General features: G+C 42.7%; 1 protein-coding gene across 13 annotated transcripts in view; it reads right to left on the bottom strand.

The window, feature by feature from the left end:
- The window catches only part of SYNE2 (spectrin repeat containing nuclear envelope protein 2), a 330,018-nt gene that overhangs the window by 29,298 nt on the left and 275,436 nt on the right, over nt 1–25,284 (bottom strand). For all 13 annotated transcript variants that reach the window (XM_032344453.1, XM_032344442.1, XM_032344445.1 and 10 more), the window contains 6 exons: nt 24,306–24,540; nt 21,004–21,198; nt 18,928–19,053; nt 12,386–12,541; nt 9,546–9,704; nt 8,356–8,522 (listed from right to left, as the gene is read on the bottom strand). In XM_032344453.1, coding sequence (XP_032200344.1) covers nt 8,356–8,522; nt 9,546–9,704; nt 12,386–12,541; nt 18,928–19,053; nt 21,004–21,198; nt 24,306–24,540 — 1,038 coding nt within the window. The remainder of the gene's footprint in view (nt 1–8,355; nt 8,523–9,545; nt 9,705–12,385; nt 12,542–18,927; nt 19,054–21,003; nt 21,199–24,305; nt 24,541–25,284) is intronic.

The raw sequence follows: 25,284 nt of genomic DNA, 5'->3' as shown, positions 1-25,284 counted from the left end.
AAAGTCACAGTGTTATCTTGGCTATGGGTTATTTATGAAGTGCTATAAACCGAGGGAAGAAACATTCACATTTGCGGCATGGAAAAGAGGATTTCTGTTGTCTTCAAATCAAATTTGTTTCAGGTTTGAAAAAAAGGGTGAAATCGGAAGGCCTTGAGTGCAACAGAAATGCCTTCCTGGGTCCTTCTGAAGAAATTTCTGGCGGGGGTGGGGTGGGGATTCTGCCCTGCCTTTTTAACCCTGTGCATCTTGGTTTAGGGAAGGCAGAGAGTTCATTGAGTCCATTACTCTGCTTTTTTTTTGGGGGGGGGGGGATATATCTGTGTATATCTATCTTATAATACAAATGGAGTTCAAGACTTTGCAGAGGAAGAAATTTTGCAGTTTTCCTTGTTAGCTCCTCCCAGGGTTTCCCATAATGTCTCTGAAAATTTCTCCACATCCCTAACCCTGGTTTCTCTAGGAGAGCCCAAGTGGCTGTTTACCAGAGCACCACTGGTTTGTGTCCAGTCCCTTTTAGGCTCACTCTTAGCCTTATTTTAAGTCTCAACAATATCAATCATTTTTCATAGGTCCCTAAATCCCAACATTTAGTAATTATCACATCCGTACCTTAAAAGACAGAGAACACATTCTACACCAGTGAAATCAGGGAGCGCAGATTTAGAAATACTTCCTCCAAATGCAACATCTAACTTGTGCTCACATACTTAACTGTCCCTGGGACCTGCTAAACACGGTCCCCAAAGCCTGGCACACTGGGCCTGCTGATGCTGCAGGGTGCCACTGTCCCCTGAGCACACTGGTGGCTGCGGTCTCCTCAAGGAAGTGCCCCAACCCTCAGCAAAGCATTTCTGCAGGCTCCAGGAGCAGCAACCCCATACTCCAGAGGTGCAATGATCAGGTTGGTCAGAAGGAAAATGGAAGCAGGGAGGCCAACCTCACATCTGGCTCTCCCTGTGCTAAAATCTCTAAGCCCTTCCAGTCCTACTGGATCAGGCTGTAGCAAGCCAACTCTATGACTAGCAGCATTGTCTGGTCTCCCAAAATAACCTTGAGAAAATACAGATAAAAAGACAGCAATGAAAAACTTTATCAATTTAAAAGGCACACATCTCCCTGCCCATTCTGCAAGGGACGGAAAAACAATCCCAACCCGCAGTTGCCATGGTAATAACTGCTAAGTTTAAATGACAACATTTTAACTGCTACTATTATACAACAGGGGGGCTTTTCATATTGGAAGGTGAAATGTGAAAATTATGCTTAGTTGAAAAGTTTCTTTTCATGTCCTTGATCCTTCTGATGCTGAGACAACTATCTAGTCTAACAGGGAGGGATCCTATGGGAGCATGTCTGAATAAATCCCTCCTTCCAACACTGGCTCAATGGTGCCAAGTCTCTACCATTTAGAGAAATGAAGGCGAAAAGTAAAAACATTGATGACATTTTTTTACATTAAAAAAACAAAACAAAACCATGTTCCCTTTTCCGTAATGAACATCAGAAAATACGGATAGGCACAAAGAAAATTACAATCATCAATGATGTCAACACCAAAAGATACCCAATGTAAACATTCTGGAGTAAGTCTTTCCACTTAGCTGTCCCATCTGTTTTAGGCACGGATACCACTGCCCAGATCATTCACACATGGTGCTAGAGTCTTTAAAAAAGAGGCTCCAAAAAAAAAAAAAAAGAGGCTCCACTCCCCTTGGCCTACTGGCCCCATGTCTCTGAAGAGGCTCCACAACCAGCCAGAGTGACTTACCAAAGACACACACTTGCTTGTCACCACAGGGCTCCTGCTACACAGGATGGAGTAAAGGCTGTGATTAATGAATGGTGAGAAGTTTCTGGGGAACAAAAGTAGATGGATTTTTAGGGAGTCCAACTACTGGGTTTCTGAAATCAACGTAGGCACAGGTGAGCAGTGTCAGACTGAAGTCTTCCTCTGGGAGGAGTCCCACTGAGGGCAGGACACTGGGGAGGTGTGTGTGTGTTGGGGGCGGCAGGACCCTTTTTTCAGACCTGTGGTCTCTGTTGACTAAAGCAAGTGAACTTGGCATCTTTTGTCCCTCATCCTGCGCCCAAAGTGCTCCCACTAATAGGTAGCCTACCTACCCCCTCTAAAACGGAGGGTCAGGGGCGCCTGGGTGGCTCAGTGGGTTAAGCCACTGCCTTCAGCTCAGGTCATGATCTCAGGGTCCTGGGATCGAGTCCCGCATCAGGCTCTTTACTCAGCAGGGAGCCTGCTTCCCTCTATCTCTCTCTCTGCCTGCCTCTCCATCTACTTGTGATCTCTCTCTGTCAAATAAATAAGTAAAATCTTTAAAAAATAAATAAATAAAACGGAGGGTCGAACATGCTGGTAGTTCTGAGAACTTCTTTAGTTGTCTCTCCTACATTCACATTTTGTGGGGTCTGTTTTCAAGGATATTATCTAAGAGAACACTGGGAAGGAGGAGCTAATAGCTATAATAAATGTTAAACAAAAATTTTAAGGAGACTTATTTTTTAAACGAGATTTTATTTAGTTGAGAGAGAGCTAGCATGCAAATGGAGTGGGGCAAGGAGCAAAGGGAAAGGGACCAGCAGACTCCGCGTTGAATGCAGAGCCCAGCAACGTGGGGCTTGATAGCACGACACGGATATAGTGACCTGAGCCAAAATGAAGAGTTAGCCACTCAACTAACTAAGCCACCTAGGCAACCCTTAAAATATTTTATTTTTAAGTAGCCTCTGCCCCTATATGGGGCTTGAACTTACAACCCCAAGATCAAGAGTTGTAAGCTCTACCCAATAAGCCATTAAGCATAGCAGCATATAATTAATATTTGTCTTCAGATCAGATTGGGTTCTAGAATAATCACACCATTTGCCAAAAAATATACAGTGCTTCCAGTGGCCTTTCTGGGGGTCTGAGTGGCTCGGTTGGGTGTCCAACTCTTGGGTTTGGCTTAGGTCATGATCTCAGGGTTATGGGCTCCAGCCCTGCGCTGGGCTCTGCATTCAGTGCAGAGTCTCCTTGTCCCTCTCCCTCTGCTCCTTCCCCAACTCATACTCTCTCTAAAATAAAATAAAATCTTAAAAAAAAAACCACAAAAAAACCTCCCCCCCCAAACAACCCCTCCCCCCAAAACAAATGGCCCTTCTGTTGATGAAATGAATAGCATTTTTAAAAGAGATTTTTATTTATTTATTTGACAGACCTCAAGTGAGCACAAGCAGGGAGAGCAGCAGGCAGGGGGAACGGGAGAGCAGGCTTCCTGCTTAGCAGGGACCCCCCAAAGTGAGGCTGGATCCCAGGACCTTGAGATCACGACCTGAGCTGAAGGCAGACGCTTAACCAGCTGAGCCACTCAGGCGTCCATGAACAGCATGTTTTTAAAGTGGTGAGATGTTACAAATACAAGCTGCCCAAGGCCCATGAGAATGCTAGAAGCTCCTGCAGCAATTCTGAGGGAGAGCCAGTTACTGTGAATTCTGACGTCTACACCAGGGCCCATGTAACTGTATGTGAGGAATCAGCATTAAGACTGACAAAGGCTCCCCAGCTCCCTTTGATTAGTTGGTTATTTCGGAACTGCAGCCCTCCGGCTCTCTGCTTTGATTTTATAAAAGCTGAAGAACACTTTACAAGGAGAGGAAGAACTGTGGTCTGGGTCTGAGCTTGCCCTGCTCATCTGTTACATACAACCACGGTGAACCACGCCAGAGGATAACAGTGTGTGTGGCTGGACGGACCCATCACTGTCCTGCTTCCTCTGCTACGCTCTCGTGCAGGGTTTATCAACAAGGAGACCAGGGCTCACAGGGGGCCCAAGACTTGTTTGTAGCAGGTGGCAGGTCCAGCATCTCTGACTCATGGGGCAGCGTGGTAACACTTTGCCCTGCTGCTCACTCTAGCTCTCTGTTGCCCTGACCAGCGCTGTGGCCAGTACCCGGGCACTTGGGAGAAATGCTCATTCTCAGCCCCACCCAGACTTACAGAATCTGAAGCTCTGAGCCCAGCAACCCAGGTTTTCATGAGCCACTAGATTCTGTTGCATGTTTAAGTTTGAGAACTCACTGCTCTGGAGTAGACGAGTACATTCCACACTGAGTTCTACATTTTAGAAAAAATTCGAATAATCCACCTCGAAAAGGCCAGGTCTCAAAGGAGCCCAGGTGGGGTGCACGGTGGAGCACGACAGCCCGCCCCTGGTGCCATCCCCACCCTGTGCAGCAGAATCCCCTCTGCCCTGGGGTCAGTAATTTACCCTCTATGACCTGCAGTGTGCCTCTCGCTAAAATCGAAGATATTGCCCTTGCAGGACTGTGGCGAGAAGGAAAAGGATTTATACAAGGAAGCTGACTTCCAAAACAAACAACACTGGTTTCTCCTCTATCCATCCCATCACGAAGCCTACTACTTGAAGAGGTCAGAAATTCAATGTTTTGGGGCGCCTGGGTGGCTCAGTGGTTTGGGCTGCTGCCTTCGGCTCGGGTCATGATCTCAGGGTCCTGGGATCGAGCCCCGCATCGGGCTCCCTGCTCCGCAGGAAGCCTGCTTCCCTCTCTCTCTCTCTCTGCCTGCCTCTCTGCCTGTTTTTAGGTAACCCTATCTCAATATTTTACCAAGTCTTCTGAAATTTACCTCTATTTTGCTGAGAACATGCCCAAAACAGGCCTTTAAAAAAACCTCATTTTTTTCTTTTTCAATGATTAAACCTGACTTACTGAGGTCACAGACTTTTTTTTTTTTTAAAGATTTTATTTATTTATTTATTTGACAGAGATCACAAGGAGGTGGAGAGGCAGGCAGAGAGAGAGGAAGGGAAGCAGGCTCCTCACTGAGCAGAGAGGCCGATGAGGGGCTGGATCCTATGATTCTGATCTCTATCCCTGAGTTCATGACCTGAGTCGAAGGCAGAGGCTTAACCCACTGAGCCACTCAGGCACCCTAAGGTCATAGACTTTTAAACACCATTCTAAACTTTGAAGTTAAATGCTTGGACTTAAAGTCCTGAGGTCATAAGGCTCTTTACCTATGCAGGGTTTCCCTCCAAATCTTACTTACGAAATGCTTCTGCAGCTACGGGGGTGAAGCAAGCAGAACACCTTGAGCAGGAGAGGGACGGTGAAATGGTGTCCAGAATTCTGTGGGCTAATGGCCTGTGCATCCTGCAGTGCTACAGGTTTGGCTTGGCACCGCTCAAACCTAAATTCTGCAGCCTGGGCCCCCAACCCTCTTCCCCAGTGGCGATGCCTCTGTGTAGGACCCAACATGTAATCAGTGTCAGAGATCAGACAAGCAGCTAATTCTACATGAGGCTGATTGACAGCAGGTCCCAGCTCACTGCCTCAATCCACAAATTCACCTGAAGGGCAAACTCAGCTCGGAGTTTCTTAGGCTCTCAGCCATTTGTCTCACCTGCTTTTTGCTTTAAGGTAAGACAAGTTACTCCATTTTCAGTTTTGAGAGATTAGGCTCTCATTCACTCTACTCATTATAAACCAGAAGAGTCTGGGGTAGCAGGGAGGCAATACCAACTATGGGTTGAAACCCTGGTGGCCTCATGTGCTGGCTATGTAAGTACGGGCAAGTTACTTATCTTCAGTGTCTTAGTTTCCTTATCTATAAAATGGGCTAACGGTGTTTACCTTTCAGAATTACAAAGAGGACTACGTGCAATCGCACATAAAAAGCACATGGTCAAGAATATAGCTGGCAGCCAATATATTTCCTATTATTTCAACTCCTTACTTTGCCAATTGCTCCCTCAAAGATGACTAATGAAATTTCACTTGCTGTTTTATCTCTTTCCCACCAAAGAACTGGCTGAAGACAGGCAGCCAGAGAGAACAGAGGAAAAGCAAAGAGCCTATTAAACTCCAAAGTTACAGAACCAAAACATGAATGATTAACAACAGACTGTGACTCTAGTCTTCAGGAAGCATAATCTAGACCTTCCTCCTGATGAGCCATAAATAGGTCTGATGTCCTCATACCCTCCATCAGTGCCAGGTGCCCAAGACAACTTAGGACATAAGGACAAGGTCAACAACGACGTACTAGACACAATTCATCCAATAGAAACGATCACATTCTCATGCACTGGAATGTTCATTTCAACAAGCATCCGAGGCACAGTTCTAAGTGCTGGAAATAAGACAACCCAAGACACTGGTCTCACGGAGGAAAGATCGCTCAGTATTACACACAATTGAGGGACTCCTCCTCCCATTCAATAGACGTGGTACTTTGTCTTAGAGTCTGAACAAGGACAGTGATAACAACCACTCAGTAAATACTGGCTCCCACACGCTGGTCCTGCGCCACATGCGAGACATGCCATTTACCCTCACAGCGGTGCTGTTAGACACTTTTTGCAGATTTGTAAACCGAGGCTTAGAAGGGTTAGGTACGACTCAAGTTTCTGCCGTAAGTAAGTGAGAAGTCAGGACATGCGCTGAAAACCTGCGCTCTTAATCCTTATTTGGGTTACTGCCATGGATTTTTTTTTTTTTTTTCTTCCAACTGCCACAAAAAGAAGTCAAATTCAGCCCAGCCTATGCTGCCAGGCAAATCACCCTAATATTTGTCTTCAGCAGGCCTTCAACTGCTAGAGAACCATGAATGAGTCAGACTTGACTTACGAGGCCCAGTCTTCAGCTGAGTTTGAAGATCTTCTAAGCTTTAGCCCCAACCCACCTCTTTGGCTTATTCTCCTCTATTTGAACCCACAGAGCTTCTCGTCATTTCCTGGAAGATTTCCATGCTGCCCTATCTCTGTACCTTTTTTTTTTTTTTTAAGATTTTTAAAAAATTTATTTTGAGGGAGAAGGTGAGAGAGAAAGAGAAAGCACAAGCAGGGGAAGAGGCAGAGGGAGAAGCAAACTCCCACTGAGCAGGGATCCTGATGTGGGACTTGATCTCTGGACCTCAGGATCATGACCTGAGCTGAAGGCAGATGCTTAACAGATTGAGCCACCCAGGTGCCCTGGTGTACCTTTTTTAAAAAAATATTTTACTTATTTATCTGAGAGAGCAGGCAAGAGCATGAGCAGGGGAAGGAGCAGAGAGAGTTGGAGGGGCTCGATCCCAGGACCCCGGGATCATGACCTGGGCCAAAGGCAGACGCTTAAGCGTCTGAGTCACCCAGATGCCCAACTCTGTACCTTTCTGCTCACAACACATGTCTATCTGTGCTACCAGTAACATTCAAGGATCCCAACCTCTCGCGCAGGACCATCTGGTAACACCCCTCTTCTGTAAGGCTCTTCCTAATCCCCACCCCCACTCCAGAAAGAAGAGCTCTGAGCTCTCAGACCACTTGGCTTTACAGCTGCTCCCATTAACGTAATTGACCCATCTTACTTCCTGTCAGTAAATTCTCACAGCACTTAACCTAGCGCCCTTGCTGATTGAATTGGGTTCACTTAGGGTTTACAGTAACAATGAGGTCAAGGAAATAAATGCCAAATTATTAAGAGTATCTTATTTTCATTACTCCCTAATTCTTCACTCTCCTTACAGGTTCTCCTGTGTATTCCACTTTGTATGTTATGAGAAAGACTCATCCGCTGGTGTAAACACAGAACCACGTGAGTGGTCCCAGAACTGAGTGACCCTCTTCTTTGTATGTCAGGTTGCGCGTAAAAAACACTTTGGTTGGGGTCTGTCTTTGGAGAGAGAATTTGAAGACAAAAGGCCCTTAAAAGCTTGGGGTGGCATCATCTTCATTACTTTGTGAAGGGAGATAAAATTACTGGTCTTATTTCTGATAAGGTTGTACTAGAGAATTTAACTTTGATTTGTGGCCACAGACATGTCTCTCCAATCCACATCTTAGGCCCAGATGTCCAGCGGGGCCTGGTACGCTGAGCACATACATATGGAGGACCCCTGGCTTGAGTGGGCCAAAGCCCCGCAGGGAGGATGGTCAGGAACCTGCAGACCAGCATCTAGAAATCAGGCCCGGGTCCTGACCTATTTCATTTGCCATATAGCAGCAGCAACAGGCAGGCATAATTTTATTTGGGGGATGTGCAAATCCTCAAGCAGGGTTAAAATTTCTAAACGGAACCTCTTCAAGGATCTCTTCCCATATTAAATTTCCAACTCTCGCTGAAACCTAACTTGGTATGAAATTTTAAGCTGAAAAAAAATATTAAAAGGTCATGTGCTAAAATACGATCTTCCTAAAATGTTGAGATAAGAATTTCCACTCATTTTTACCAAATTTTGCCTTTCTCTCTAAGCTTAGAAAATGGCTGGATTGTCTTAGGGGAAGACTGAGCTGAGTTTCTCCATCTGTGAAGTAATCACTGCACCTAGGAAAGAAGAATGACTCGTAGGCCATTTCTCACCTTGATCCGATGACATCAAAGAGATGCTGCCAGCGGTCACTGACTTTGTTGAGCTTATCCTCGATCTCAGCCGCTCTTGTCTTGTTGCTGGCCTTCCTCAGCTGCTCACCCATGTGCTTCAACTGTAACTTGTTTTCACTAAACAAGTTTATTTCTTCCATGCAGTCCTGGCAACAGCACCAAAACACAAAAGCTTCAGTTACTACTAAAAACTCATTTCTTTGCCAATTACAAGCATACAGCTGCCTCTTAAAAGAAAAAGTTCCAAAAACTTCTCACACCTGTGAATGCAACTTGTCAGTGAGTAGCTACAGTTAAACCACGCCCACTTGGCACATGTGTAATATGGAAGGCAGTCATTACGGGTTTTGTTTGGTTTGGTTTTGAAAGTAGGCTCTGTGCCATGAGATCAAGACCTGAGCTGCCAGGTGCCCCCAGTAGTTACTTTCTTCATTCAGTAGCCCTGGCTTCCCCTCCCAGATTTGTTCAAATCTAACCTACTAGGTCACTGAGGGCAATGGAGTGTAACTAAATTAGCCTATAATATCACTAAGGGCCCTTCTGGATGACTGCACCAAGAACGGCAGCCCCCCCTTTTAAAGATTTTATTTATTTGAGAGAGTGAGTGAGCGAGAGCACCTCAGCATGGGCAGAGGCAGAAGGAGAAGCAGACTCCCCTGCTAAGCAGGGAGCCCAGCGCAGGCCTCGATCCCAGGACCCTGGGATCACACTCTGAGGCGATGGCAGATGCCCAATGGACTAATCCACCCAGGTGCCCCAAGAAGGCTCTTTCTGCCTTTCCCTGTGGTGCCTGGTGGCCCTGCCAGAATTATAAGCCCAGTTGCTGCTGGCCCCACCCTTTTGGCGAGGAACAAGCCTTCTCTGCTTCTCAACAAGCAGAGAAGTCTGGTTGTGACACACACTGCGGGTGTGAACTCAGAGAGCCAGACTTCCCGAGAGAAAGCCCAGCAAGCACCTTCCCTCACCCGAATGGTCTCACATCTCCCGTCTCTCTGGGATCCTCACTTATCAGCTTTTCTTGAGAAGGAACGAGACAGTGAGAACGGCTCTCATAGTTCTGCAAGGGTATTAGAACTAGATCTGTAACGTTACGCCACTCTGAGCCTGTGAGGGAAGGCAGAAAATTCCGAAGCAGTCGTGACTCCTACCCTGGGGGTACTCCTGCTTACCTTCTGTAACTTCTCAATCATTTCTTCAATACCAATATCTGCAATCTGCAGAATTTTGTTTTCCATCTGCACCAGCCATGCGCACATCTCTTTATTTTTTTCACTGAACACAACCCATGAGTTGAGTTTGTCTTCAATCTCCTGTTTGCGTATAGCCACCTGGAAATGAAAATGCATTTGGAAGCTGAATACAGGCAGGAAGGAAAGCATTTCCTTTCCCTTCCCCTCATTAAAAAGAGTATGAATTTCATTCATCTTCATCAGTAACCCTACAGACTTAAATCACTGTTTACCTAACACCTAGGGGTTCAATATGGATAGTTATACCTTTGATAAATGCCAGAAAAAGCAACAAAATAAAGACCATGTCTGAAATGTAACTGACTCAAAGAATTCAGCTTTATCCAATGCATATCTATTATTACCAGGTTCTGTTAAAAATTAGAAACAGGGAAGGTTAGATAAATACATTAAAACATCACCTCAGGGGCCCCTGGGTGGCTCAGTGGGTTAGGCCTCTGCCTGTGGCTCAGGTCATGATCCCAGGGTCCTGGGATTGAGCCCCACATCGGGCTCTCTGCTCAGCAGGGAGCCTGCTTCCTTTCCTCTCTCTGCCTGCCTCTCTGTCTACTTGTGATCTCTATCAAATAAATAAATAAAATCTTAAAAAAAAAAAAAACACCCGAATTTCTTCTAATCCCTGTTCTTTCAACATACTTTTTTAAAAAAAGATTTTATTTATTTATTTGATAGGGAGAGATTATAAGTAGGCAGAGAGGGAGGCAGAGAGAGAGGAGGAAGTAGGCTCCCTGTGGAGCAGAGAGCCCGATGTGGGGCTCAATCCCAGGACCCTGAAACCATGACCTGACCTGAAGGCAGAGGCTTTAACCCACTGAGCCACCCAGGCACCCCTCAGCATACATTTATTGATGGCTTGCTACATGCTCATTTAAAGTTTTATGACCCAAATCTTTTTACCTATTTAAAAACAATCAAGTCCTAATTCCTATTTAAGACCAATGTCCTGCCTATTTAACTTAAAAACTATTATCTAGATCATAACATAAATCTAACATTTGTAATGCAAATGGACTACAAAATTGGTTATTTCAATATTTTAGTGGTAAATTTCAAAAATAAAGCAAAACAGGGGCTCAGTCAGCTAAGTATCTGCCCTTGGCTCTGGTCATGATCCCAGGGTCCTGGGATTGAGCCCCACATCGGGCTCCCCGCTTAGTAGGGAGCCTGCCTCTCCCCCTGGTTGTGCACTCTCTCTTTCTGAAATCAACCAATCTTTAAACAAACAAACAAAAACCCAAATGCATATTGCTTATTTAATCTACCTTCCCATTACGCACTATGGCTTTGGATGGAAACTATGGAAATGGAACCAAATACTCTTCTGTAGGAAGTAGGCTGACCCAAATAACCAAGAGTCCATTACGCACGAGTAACCCCTACGTGGGCTTCCACAAAGGCTCTTCCCTCCTTAAAAGGTTCAAATGTATAACTCGAATAAAAAGAATGCAAACAGCCTTTCTAAATATACAAAAGTATTCTCAGCTCTAAAAAAATCTTTAGAATCTTCGAGTTAAAAGAATTCTGATGAAGTTTTAACCCCCTACTTTACAGATGGGGAAATTAAGGTGTTAACTCCCAGAGGCTTTCCTACTATGGATAAGGAAACAGTGATCTTTTCAGAGGTAGACAAAAATACCTAACTAAGACTTTTACATCCACCAACCAAATGCGTTCAGAAGGCTCAAAGAACTTGCCCTAAAAAACAAAAACAATAACAAAAAACCAAAACACAAGTCTTGTGTTTCATTCCTCAGGGCATCTGTTTATCTTAGCTTTTTAAAATCCTGGCATTTTGTACAGTGTCACCCTGATTGGTTTCCTAATGGTAAGAATGAGGAACATCTGGGCCCCAGTCTCTGCTTCCACGATACTTTTCACATATCCTAAATATGTTCTTTTACGTAAAACATTAATAAAGATTCTAAGAGGCCATTTATAATTATAGTTCATTATGAATATTAAATACTAATGCCAAAAAGGGAAAATGATTTTACTTGATTAAAATGCACTCAAAAACATCTGTATTTCAACTTTAAAAAAAAAAATCTCAACTTTTAAGTATCTCTTCACAGTTCACAAAAATGAGATTAAGGAATTCATTTTTCTTAGAATTCCATGTTCTTAAAACAAAGATCTATTTGTAAACCTTTAGTTTCCATCTGTCACAAACATGTACCATATGGGTCTATAACAACGATCTCATTTTTAACAAGTAGAAGGGATCTACTGAGATACTAAGTGAAGCTGCTGATCATTTCTTTTAGAGTTTTGAGAAAAGCCAGCTACTGGAAAGAAACATCGGGCTGCACGTGAACCCTGAATTCTCAGATAAAACACCCCTCTGTGGGGCACCAAAGAAGATGCCTGCTGTTTGTTGGGCCCAGTGAGATACCGCAAAGACACTGCTCTAAGGCCAGGACGAGACCTCTTTGCTGAAGTCCAGATTCTAATATCCCGATGGGGGACTCGTCATCGACCTAACAAACAGCAGAGTGCTCACCGCTGCTTGTCCTTGCAATTCCCCCTTCCCCCATTTAAGGTGAGTTTTTAAAAAACCTTATTAGAAGTGTTACAAAGTACCAGCATGGAGCCCTGAGAAACAAAGGGGCCAATCTGTTACTCCAGTGCTGCCTTCTAAAGGAACAGCAGCCAGCCTGGGCTCCAGCTGAAAAGGGCCTCCGGTTCAATGAAATTAAGTCCCTTTCGGAGACATTTCAATAAACTCCACAACATCCATGCCCTGCAGTTAACTGACTTACTCTTAAGCAGAGGTCCTCCCATTGTCTGCGCAAATGCTCTGTTTGCTCCTTCAAAACCATCACGTCGTCCACAAGAATGTGCCGGGTTAAGTCTGTCTTCATAGTGTGAAGTTCTTTCAAGTTCTGAGTCCAGTCGCCCAAAGACTTCTCTAGCTCCTGCATTTAAACACAAGAAGGGGGGGGGGGGGGGGAATCAACTCAAGCTGCTGTTGTTTCCAAACCTGTAGGCTAATCCTTTGATTGGACTGGGGGAGGGGAGGTCCGAGGAAGGGGGCGGGACCTTCTGAATGGGAAACAGCCCAAGGCAGCCGCCACGCTGCTCCTGGGGATGGGTCGCTCTTCACCACCTTTTTCTCAGAAGAAAATTCTTTTCCACCTTTATTTTAATTTCCTCGGGTAACTCAGATTTTTATGTAATTAGTTCTGTTTTAAAATCACGTAGGTCTTTACCTATATTGAGAAGAAATTATTTTTGGAGTCTGGCAACAATCTCTCTTACACACATACACACTTTTAATTCTGAAACTATGTCACAAAAATGTTGAATAAAGTGATTTTTCCATCTTAAAAAACAAAACAAAACCCTAAGAAATGCATTGTTGCTACTGTGGCATTTCTAACAACAGTCTTTGTTCGAAGGGGATTATTCTGGTTAAGCTTCAAAAAACATGAGTATAATGGAAGAAAAAAAATAAATTCTTCCCTAATAACAGGCAGAACTTGGTTAACAGAAAATCTCCCCTGGCTGTGGAAACAATTATTATTTAAAATGTGTCAGATTTAAACCTTCTGAATTCTAGGACTTGAGAAAATTGCTTTCACAATAGGGGAGGTAAAAGGAAACAGCAAGGAAGAGGACTCAAGAGTCTTCCAGATTTTCATTGTGCTCACAATTCCTCATACTTTGGCACATTTTAAGAATCTCAGCTCATACCTGTCTATTTCAATAGAAGATTCTTTCATTTATATCAGAAGTAAGTCTGAGGTGTGGCAACAATAAAAGTGTGTTAATTCTGATTGTTTTTCAGAGTTCTAAAGACTACGTTGGCAGGATTACATGGTTTGCTGACAAAAATTCAGATATAAGGGGTGCCTGGGTGGCTCAGTGGGTTAAAGCCTCTGCCTTCGGCTCAGGTCATGATCCCAGGGGTCCTGGGATCTGTCCTGGAATCTCTGCTCAGTGGGGAGCCTACCATTCCGCCTACTTGCGATCTCTCTGTGTCAAATAAAGAAATAAAATCTTAAAAAAAAAATTCAGATTTAATAAAATGGCCCAGAGAATACTCTTTCAAGGTTGCATGAAGATTCAGAAATGCCTTTATCAGAAGAAAAATCATCACTTTAAACTCTCGTTACCTAGTTTCCCCCTCATGATTCTAGTAAAGTGGATGAGAACAGATTCTGTGTGGAACACTTTCACTAGCTACAGACTCACAGGTGGAGAGGTGTCACTCACAGACTTCAAACTAGAGACCCCCAAGACCGCTGAGCTTCGTGCAACATTCCCCGGTCTGGTCCAAGGCCTCATTCACAAGTGCAGTCTCAGATGCCTGCACGATAAGGACACCTGTTTCTGTTTTCCACAGCCAGGTTTAAATTATTTGGTTTGGATACTTGGTTTCTCCCTATGACTGAATATGGACATTTTTTTTTTTTAAAGATTTTATTTATTTGTCAGAGAAAGAGAGAGAGCAAGCAGACACACAAGTGGGAGGCAGAGGGGCAGCAGGCAAAGGGAGAAGCAGGTTCCCCGCTGAGCAAGGAGCCTGATGTGGGACTTGATCCAACGACCCTGGGATCGGGATCTGAGCCAAAGGCAGACGCTTAACCGAATAAGCCATCCAGGCATTCGGAATATGGACATTTTTATAATTCTTAATAATTTATTAAGAATAATTAATAATTCTTAATAAATATGCCAAATTACATCCTAAGAGGAATGACTACCTTTCTCCACATACTTTTTGGCATTGAGTTTTATACATATATGTTTAGACAGCTTTAATATATATAAAAATTAGTTATTTAAATTTGTATTTATTTCACCGATGCTTCCACAGATATATTTAGTTAATTCCTACTTACATTTTCACATCTCAGACACAAAGGTAGTTCCTCAGAGGAGCTTTCTTGGACTCATCGGACAAGGCTGGGATGCCCGTTTTATGCTCTCAGAGCCCCTGTCCTTTTCCCATCTAACACTCACCATGCTTACAATTATCCCCACACACATGTATCCAAGAGTGAGACCCTTCGGTTAACACCTGTCTCTCCAGTAGTCCAAACTGTCAGCTCCATTATCGGTCAGAGCCGTGACAACACTGCTCACCACCTACCATGATGCCTGGTGCATCCAAGCTCTCAGATGCAGAAATGTAGGATGGAAAGGAAAGCAATCTGGCAATGTCTTCAGAACTTTAAAATGTTCATAAAGTAACAAAAAGCAGGGAGTCAAAGAATATACAGAGCAAGGTCTACTGTGGAAGTTAGTTATTACAGCTCATCACCACTTGTACACACAGTTCAAAAAAATCATGCTTTGGTCTTTAAAATATTCCAGATTTGCGACCAAATCGTAACTGCAAAAGGACATGCCAGTTCTGTCGGTATTGCCTAAAAGGTTCTCACTTTACACAGGATGTAAAATTTAGTTGTTTGACCACATGAAGGGAAGCCGTACAGTCCTTGCTTGGACTCAGACACAGCATGACAGCATTAATTAACTCAGTTACCAGGGGGATTGTCAAGTCCCATTTTTCTACCTTACCATTTGGGTAAAAACAGGGCCAAAAATGAATGTGTCTCTATAATTACTGGCCTGTATATGCACAGAAAATCTTTGGAAGAATACACAACAAACAGATAACACTGGGGTGCCCAGGTGGTTCATCGGTTGAGGACTGGCTCTTGGTTTCAGCTCAGGTCACGATCTCAGGGTTGTGAGATTGAGCCCCACACTGGGCTCTGTCCTCAGGACTGAGTATGCTTTAGACCCTCTCCCTCTACCCCCCCCCCCAAATAAATAAATACATCTTTAAAAAAATATATTTGTTCAGTGCCTGAATTAGAATTTAATACATGCTGAAGAAGGACTCATAAATCCATGGTGAAAGAAAAGATCCTTCTTTGAAGGTTACTGGAAAAATCGATGGCTTGGAATGAAACAATTAGATTAAACAAAAACAAAACACTGATTGCTTCTGCGGAGAGGAACCAATGGGAGCATCTTCATCTTCATGTATGCCTTTTCCATCTTCTGAATTTTTTTTTTTTTTTTAAAGATTTTATTTATTTATTTGACAGAGAGAAATCACAAGTAGACGGAGAGGCAGGCAGAGAGAGAGAGAGGGAACAGGCTCCCTGCTTAGCAGAGAGCCCGATGCGGGACTCGATCCCAGGATCCTGAGATCATGACCTGAGCCCAAGACAGCGGCTTAACCCACTGAGCCACCCAGGCGTCCCTCCATCTTCTGAATTTTAAAACGTGTGACAATATTATGAACTGAAAAATTATTTTAAAAATAAGTGTCCCCTGAGCTCAATCACTGGACAAGTCTTATAAATACAGATGGCCACTAGGCCAATTTCGGAACAGTGGAAAGCTAGTATGTAATGAAGTGTTAGTCCATGTGTCAACTTAGATGTAATGAGAATGTCCTCTTCTGAGGAGGAGAGCGAAGCTCAGACTGGACAAGTGGTTGGTAGATCTCTTCCAAGTGACTTGGGGATGATAAGCACCTTCCGAGACAGGCTTCGGGTTACTTGAGTTCTTTTTGGAGTATAGTCATGGGATTGATGAACTCAATGCTCGTGGTCTCTCTTTCCGATTTTTCCAGTGAGAGAACACTAAGGCTGTGGAAGCTGAAAGGATCACACTGGAAGCTGAAGAGTGGGGCACTTGGGAAATAGTATGCCTTCTCAAGAGTGTCCAGTTTACATTCTGTACTGTTTCTAGACTTTATGGAAGGAAACTCTATGTGTCAACTGGGAGTATGACTCTGAATTATCTCCTCTGTCCCTGACATCTAGATCTACACCTAAAGATGCAGAGATCGTAACAATGTTGAAAATTAGGGATAAGTAGGAATTTTTGACCTAATAAAATCATCACTAGCAAATACCATACTTAGCGGTAAAATGTCAGAATTATTCTCTTTAAAATCAGGAACGACATGAAGGAGCCACCTATCAGTTCTTCTACAAAAAAATGTTCTGGAGGTACTAACCAGTATAGAAAGAGCAAGAAAAAAAAAAAGTTTAGAATAAAAAGGAACAGAAAAAGAGTCATTTTTCTCAGATGGTGACTGTCACCATCTGAGACACCTAGAAGATTATGCAAATTATCAGAATTAACAAAAGAGTTCAGCATGATGACTGATTATAATAACCAAGAATTATCACTTCCAGGAACCACTGATAATCAGAAAATATAATTTGAAAAGGTATTTTCAACAGTATCAAAAATAATATGCCAAGAAAGAAACCCAACCAAAGGTGTACAGGACTGCATAAAGAAAATTATACATCGTTATTGAACATGACTGAAAGGAGAAACATGCCATATGCAGGAACAGGGGTACTCAGTATCAGAAAGATGTTCATTTTCCCCAACGTATCTATAAATTTGATACTATTCCACTAAAACTCTTATCAGGACTTTTTCTAGTTTGAAAAATGGCTTCTAAAAGTTGTGAAAGACTGAAGACCCAAGGACCGCCACATGCCTTTAGGAGAACAAAGTATGACTACACATCACACCTGAAATGAAGATTTGTCATCTTAAAAAAAAAGCACAATAATCAAGATAAGTTGATATAAAGGCTGAGGTAAGCAAACCAACAGGAGAGAGCCCTAAGGAAAAAAAAATCCCACATATATGGAAACTTTATATTTGACACTGGACTTTGGGTACCAGGACAATGGTTATCCATGTAATCATCCATATGAGTAAATTAAAAATTGGATCTTTACCTCACAACAGAAGTAAAAATCAATTCTTCAATGAATAAGGATGTAAAGGTACAAAGCAAAGCTTGGAAAATGTAAGCGTGTATTTGTATGACTTTAGTATGGAGTAAAGGTACTACTTATACAAAGCTGAAAAACAAACGCAATACTTCGCATTCTTTTCTTTTTTTTTTTTTTTTTGAAGATTTTATTTATTTATTTGACAGACAGAAATCACAAGTAGGCAGAGAGGCAGGCCAAGAGAGAGAGGGGGAAGCAGGCTCCCTGCAGAGCAGAGAGTCCGACTTGGAGCCCGATTCCAGGACCCTGAGACACCATGATCCAAGCTGAAGGCAGAGGCTTAACCCACTGAGCCACCCAGGTGCCCCCATACTTCTGCATTTCACAAGAGCTACAATCGCATGTAGGAAAACTATAAAGAAGTGAACATGAATGAGGAAATACTTCATTCAGGGTTGTGGGTCCCTCTGGAGAAGGAAAGTACGCAGAGCATGTCACCTGTATTTGCCTTTTTTTTTTTTTCCAGCTGGGTGACGGTTTCATGGCATTTATCATTATTATTTATGCTGGACATTTTTTGCATGTTGGGATATTTTTACAATGAAGAAAAAAGATGGCTGAAGGACACCAATTTCCAGCACAGCTTGAAGTATAAGAGTACTCATTTCTTTCTAATTTTTTTTCAATTGGATTCCTGCAGTCATTAAAAGATAAAAGATTAAAGACCATTTGTTCTGGATGTTTTTTAAACATCAAAGCCATGGATAGGGAAGAGAAGTGGGTTGTTCCTGACCTGGGAATTTTACCAGCCCAAATTCCTATCCATTCTTCTACAGAAATCTTCAGCAAAGGCCCAAAACTCCTAGGAATAACTGCCAGTGTTTTATCTAGACAGAGCACAGTTTGGAAGGTTTTATAAGAATGTTATATTTGAGCAAAAACTCCAACCCCTTGGCTTCTAAAAGACAAATTCTTCAGTAATATTTTACTCTCATTTCAAACACAAAGTCATCTGTTAAGGGAACAGGTTTTGGGGTAATCTCAAAGGGCACATGTTATATTACAGAGGAGAGACACAGAAAGAGGACCTGGAGAAGAACCAACCCCGCCCCCCCCAACCTCCCCCCGCATCCTCAATTCCTAAGAAGAATTTCTGCAGAGGTCTTTCTCATGTTCACACATGGATCTCAAAGAGCATCCATTCCATAATGTTCTGGAGACCAGGATGTTATTTTAGACAGAAGATAGGCAAAACGTTTTCTGACCAAACATGGAAACACAGTTTCAACACAGAATAGAAAGGCAAGGGATGCCTGGGTGGCTCAGTCAGTTAAGTGTCTGCCTTCAGTTCGGATCATGATCCTAGGGTCCTGGGATCGAGTCCAGCATTGGGCTCCTTGCTCAGTGGGGAGGCTGCTTCTCCCTCTGCCTACAGCATCCCCTGCTTGTGCTCTCTGACAAATAAAAAAATCTAAACAAACAAACAAAAAAGAACAGAAAGGCAAACAAACACTTCAATTTCTCTCAAAAGCGGTAAGTGATTATCTTGAATGCTCCTTCAGAGCTTTCAATACCTTAATCAGCTCTTTTTCTCTGTGGAGATCCTCATGAAGTTCTGGAAGAGGGTCTCTACTTTGTGCCTTTAAAACTTGCAGCCTGCTTTTCAACTCCTTGATTTTCTTTTCACACTGGTCCCAGGTCTATTTGAAAACAGTATGAAAACTGGTTAGCACTTTGCTTTTTAAGAACGAATTATAAAAACAGAATAACTCATTTAATCCACTCCAACAAATGTGTTTTTGTAAATCGCACAGAAACCCAGTTTCTGGTCTTGGGCAGCCTGGTCTAAAAGCAGAATTATCTCTGGTGCAGCTTTATGTGTGGCTTATTTCAACTACTGAGTTGACTGGCTTTTGCCTCAAAATAGTTCTTCTTCCTTCCCTATGTCCTCGATCTATCTAATCTTATTTCTAGTTCAGTTCTGGGAAAATTCACATTTTGGGGGGGTGGAATTCACATTTAAAAGCTACTGTTAAGGATTAATTTTTAACATGGACAGTCTTGGGCAGACCCTATAACAGCAGCATAAACCAAAAGCACTAAACCACTTGTCTTGTCTCTTCTAGGCATCCCTCAGCTCTCTCTTTCCCGAAGGAGCCCGGCTTCAGTGGCCCTTTCACAGTGAAACTTCACTCAACATTTCTCACCACTGACTGCCACCTTCTGCTTAAAGCACTTTACAGCTTACAAAGCCCTCTCAACTTCATTATCTCATTGTAATTATAATAATCTTAGAAGACACACAGGGTTTTACAGGCTCAGAGAAAACTTGCCAAGGACAAGCAGTTAGAAGCAGACCAGTCAAGGGATGACCTAGGGATGAAGTCCTGCTCCAAATCCCTTCCCTGCAATGCCATTCTTTTACACCATCTCTCTTCTTTTAACCTTGTATGACTGAGAAAACAGCTGCCCACATTTCCAAGTTCAAATTTATCATGGATTCATTGAGATAAGGTTCTAGTCCTGAGGTTACTAAAAGTAGACAAACATAAAGTCAAACACTATCTTACTCCTCAGTACACCTGATACCTAAACACGCTTGGGTCGGCCCTACTCTACAGTTAACACAGAATTCACAGAAGGGCAAGTCACTTGTCTAGCAACATCAACTCTCTGGAACACAACCAAGAGGAGAGTGGAGAGAGAAACGAAACGGAGTCTTTATTTCTCCCTCCAAACCATTAGCTATGTTTCCCACCATGTTTTACAACAAGAGCCAGTGCTCGACAAAATACTTGCTAGTTAACGAATTTCTCACAGCCCATATACCTAATAAAATTCAGACACTTTCTGCATAGGAGAGATGTTTAGGCCCTGAATCAGCACACATTTATTAACATTACTCAGAACAACTATCTCTGAGAAACTTGGTTATCTGGTCTTGGTACATGCACAAATGATCAGGGAGGTATAAGGAGTAGGTATGCTCAGAGAAACAAAAATTAAACATAGACCACTTTAAATAATGTTTAGAGCAGAAGAGAAAAGAAAAACAATAAAAAACACAAAATTATTCAAGAGAGCATAGTTGTATAGGGCCTTAGGTTCAAAGCCGCTCAGAGTCCTTAAGAACACTGTGGTATGTTTTAGTGTAACAGAATAATTATTTTCCCAACAATGACACAGAATAAAACATGTTAGTTCTTAAAAATACAGTCATAAATTATCTGGGAAATTCTTACATGTGCTTACATGGAAAAGCACATTCTCTGATGACAGAAGAGGAGGGATCATCACTGTGTTTATTTTCATATACTATACCCAAAGACAGACCACATGTGGAACATTAGCTTTGTATATAGAACTTTCATGGAACACGATTAGGCTTCCTGTTTTGTAAAAGCAGATATAAAATAGAACCTCTACTGAGGTTCTGAGCTTTTTCAATGATCTATTACTGAAAAATTATTATTTTTATTTTTTACATTTATTATTATTTTACATTAACTGGCATGATTCATGGATTAGCAGGGCTCAAGGTCCCTTAGAAAACCTACTGTGATTTCCTAAAATCATGCCCACTTTTGCACAGCAAATAAAAACTCTACGTGCTGCATTTGAATATCCTGAAGAGTAAATGGTGAGTTTACCTCCACATTGCTCTGCAACTGTTTAATCAGCTCTTCTACGTGGAGCTTAGTGTCCTTCCAGGTGTCCCCAAGTTGACTGATTTTCTTGTCAATCAACTCTTTAGTCTCCAGGCTAGTTGTGTTCCGTAACTTTTCCCCAGCTTCTAAGGTTAGTTCAAAGGTAGTTTGCCGTCTCTGAAAATGAATTTCTTTACTCTAAAGAGAAAAAAAAAGTGATTTTCCTTAAACCTCTGATATGATCCAAACGTGACTGTATGCATTCCCTTCTGAGCTTTTCCTACTAATAAATGTTACGTTAGATATAAATTAGGCAAATCTGATTAGAATGTGTTCACACGTACACACACACACACACATTTAAGGCTAATGTTTTACACTACTATACAGTACACCAAATAATGCGTTCTTAAATAATTTTCAATAGTTGTTAAGAGATAACATTCTTAGTTTAATGATCAGAAGCATAGAGAAATAAAAAATATACTGCAAGGATTAAGAGCCTCTAAGATAAATGGATCTGAAAGTATTAAGAAAATAAGTGGAGCATCAGACCTGAAATTAAGAGCATATATCCATTACCACTGTATGAGTCAGGTTATCCTAACCCACAAAAACAGAATGTGCACACAATGCTGAACAGATATAAAAGGAGAGAACAAATGAAAAAAGGCAAAATATAGAAAATATACACTTAAGCTTATTATGGGCACATAAACATAAGCATCAATATATACGTTAAAGGGACAGCTTTAAAACAGTCCGTTTAAATATCACGCTCACTCTTCTTTAAATGGACTGAAACTACGTACTTACACTACAAAAATGTAGTAAAAGGTTTTAAACTGACTCCTACTTCCAAAAACGTTTGGTTTCAGGAGGAAAAAAAATTTAGTTTTTTTTCCTATTCTAGATATGATTTCCTTCACCTTCAAATTTCTCAAGGGAGACGTAATTGTGGGCATTTTCCAAAATGGAAACAGAGCATTGATTTGCAAAGGTTATTTCTGAGAATACTTGCTATAACCCGATGCAAAGGAGAAAAGCAGACTGTACTCTCAGCAACAGACAAAAAAGAGAAAATGCAACTCAATGAATATACAGGCACTCCACACTTGTCTTTCCAGCATCCGCAATGCTTGACATAGCCAAATAAATGGAATCCATTAGCCATTTTAAGCTTCTGAAAAGATCTGCTTTTCCTCTAGTCTTCCCTGACTTGGTCAACAGCACACTTTTCACCAAAATGCTCAAGCTAAAACCCTACAGCCATCTTGATTTAGGTTTTTATTTCCGGGCCACATTTACATCATTAGCAAGTCTACCGCCATACCACCCTGAACACAACCTATCTCATCTGATCTTGGAAGATAAGCAGGGTAGGGATGGTCAGTACTTGCATGGGAAACATATCCTTTTTTATCTTTACTATGATCATCCTTTTCTTATCCATTGTCACAACTATCCAAGACTACAGAAAGGCTTCTTAACTAGTTATGGCCAACTCTATTTTTCACAAAATGCCTGCAACAATATTCCCAGTCCAGCGTGCTAGTTTAGAACCTCGCCACTCCCATCAAGCAATGGTGTCTTTGCCGCCTCTGCATTGATTCTGTGTGAGCACATGTGATGGCCTTGATTAACAGAGGATGGCAGAAGTGACTTCTGTGACTAGGTCTAGAAGGTGATTCAGCTTCTCCCATGTATCTTTGAAGCCACTGAGCTGCCATGTAAAAGTCTGGCTACCAGAAGCCTCCATGTGGGGAGACCACAAGAGAATGATGCTGTCTGAGTATTTCTGGCTTAAGTGCTAGACAGGAGAGTGAGTGAGCCTTCAGATGAGCCCAGCCCCCACCACCATCTACTGAATCTCCCTGAGAGACAAGCAAGAACCACCTTACAGAGCCTTGTCAACCCCCAGAACTGTGAGAGATGATGATCCATGGTTGTTGTTAGGAAGGAAGAAACACGTTAACACCCTGGGATTCCTGCCTCTCCTCTACAGTCTGTTGTCCCTGAGAGCAGCCAGAGGGTCTTCAAAAAATACAAATGCCCCCTCTTGCGAATGAAACTCTTCAAAGGCTTCCTGTTACAGCAAGACTGTAACTGGGCTACCATACTTCAAAGTGCTTCCCCCTGCCCCACTCTCAAAGTCACTCCCTCCCGGGGCTGCCTCACTGGCCGTGTTCCACTCACACTAGCCTTCCTTCTGTTCTTCTGCCTTGTGAAGCTTGGTCCCATCTTGGGCACTTTGAGTAAGACATCCCTTTTGTCTGAAAGGCTCTTTCCCCAGATTTTTGCATAGACGGCTCCCTCTCCTCTGTCAGGTTCCAGTTTAAATGTCGTGTTCCTGGAGATCACCCAACTGAAAGGAGCCACCCGGCCCCTCCATTACCGGTCCTGTTTTAATTTTCTACATATGCCTTATTGCTATCTGGTATTTTTTTGTTTATGGATTTGTCTGATTTCCCTGACCAATCAGACGAATTAGCATTTCCTTGTTTACTGATTTGTTTGACTGCATGCCCGAGAGCCAGGCTCTTTTCTTTGTCCACACTGACTTAGCACAGAGGAGGTACTCAACTGATACTCGGTGACCAGAAAAATGAATGGGGACAGCGCAGGATTTCAGAAGGGCAGTGTTTCTTTTAGCCATGTCTCTGCAGTAAGGAGTGGTTCTATAGCTAAATGGAACATGTTTTGGAGACGGCCAACTAACTAGTATAAACCGAGGTGCATCGAACAGCCCTCGGATTGAAAACTCTGTTGCATAAGAGCACACTCATCTGGACGAGCACTGAGTGATACATGAAATTGCTGAATCACTATATTGTACACCTGAAACCAATATAACACCGTATGTTAACTGCATTGGAATTAAAATAAAAAAGATAAAAGAAAAAAAAAACTCGGTTGCCTACATGAATTTGCCCTTCCAGAATAAGCAGGAGCATCCTTATAAATTACAGCTGTGGCGGTCAAGTGATTCACCAGCCCGTACCTTAGAAGCTTGGGTGGCGTGAATCTGTCATCTCAAACTTCTCTCACCCTACCCCACCCCTTCTCTATCCCATCCCTCCCCCCACAGCCCAAGAAGGCCTCACTATTTCAGGATGAACAGAGAAGATTGGGTTTCTGACACCACCAGGCTGGGGACAAGGCTGGAGAGGGTCATGGTGACCCGACTGGTCTTCCCACATGCGGAGAGTACACGTGAACCACAACTGAAAACCTGAGGTGGAGGGAACATTTTCCAAACAGCGACCACCCTGCAAGTCCTCACATCACGACTGCGCATGTACTACCTTCAGCTCACGGATCAGCCTTCTGGTCTGGTGGAGGCTGTGACAGTCCTGGGCCTTCAAGGCCGACAGCAGGTGGCAGGTATCGTTCAGGAAGCGCAGCAAGTCCTCTGCGGTGGTGGTGAAGTACCGCCATTGCCCCACCAGCCCATCGATGTCACTCTTCCTCTGCCGGACGCGCTGGGCAGCACTCTGCCACCGGTCCTTCAGTTTGGTGAACTTTGAAATAAATTCCGGTCTTGGGAAAAACAAATGGTCAGAGAATTCGGACATCAGCACACAGAAAAAAAAAAATCACTCCTGACACATAACAGAAACTCATGTTCGCGGTTTATGTGCACAATTTACGTGGGGGAAAAAACCCTTAAAATCTGAGTACATTTATTTTAAATGTGTTGGGAAACTTAGGCAGGGGCAGCAAAAAGGCATTTAGCAGGAGATATTTGCGGAAGTCTTGGTATTTTTGCAGCATGCGCAATTGCATCCCTTAAACTTACGCTGTTTTAACTTACATTACGCCAGAAGCTGTATGGAAAACAAGAGTATCAGACCAATGGGAAATGATGAACAGGGACTGTGCAACGTTACCCATTACCTGAAGGTTGTACTTGACAAAATTTCAGCAATAAAGAATATGCTTTCTGCAACTCCTCACCTAGTTCTTTTCCAGATAAATAACACCCACCACATGATAAATAAGGCCTTCTATTTATTATAGGAAAAGTCACGTTTTGCTGCACCAATCTAATCAGAACTAGTTTATTGTCCTGGAACAAGAATCTAGCCTGAATTTATAACTTCAGTGCTATGAAGAAATGCACTTTATATTTCTTAGTTATGTTCAAAGGAAAAATCAGAGGTCTACAGTATCGATGGGAAGGAAAAGCGGTAGCGGTCATCAGTTAGATAAGCACCAAAGAGAGCTCGCCCACCGCGTGTAACCGCTGTGTGAGCAGGTTCAGCTGAGAGGCTCTGCTCAGCC

Source organism: Mustela erminea, chromosome 5, assembly GCF_009829155.1.
Source record: "Mustela erminea isolate mMusErm1 chromosome 5, mMusErm1.Pri, whole genome shotgun sequence".
Classification (NCBI taxonomy): domain Eukaryota; kingdom Metazoa; phylum Chordata; class Mammalia; order Carnivora; family Mustelidae; genus Mustela; species Mustela erminea.
Note: the sequence above shows the minus strand (reverse complement) of the source record. Positions and strands in the feature narration are given on the sequence as shown.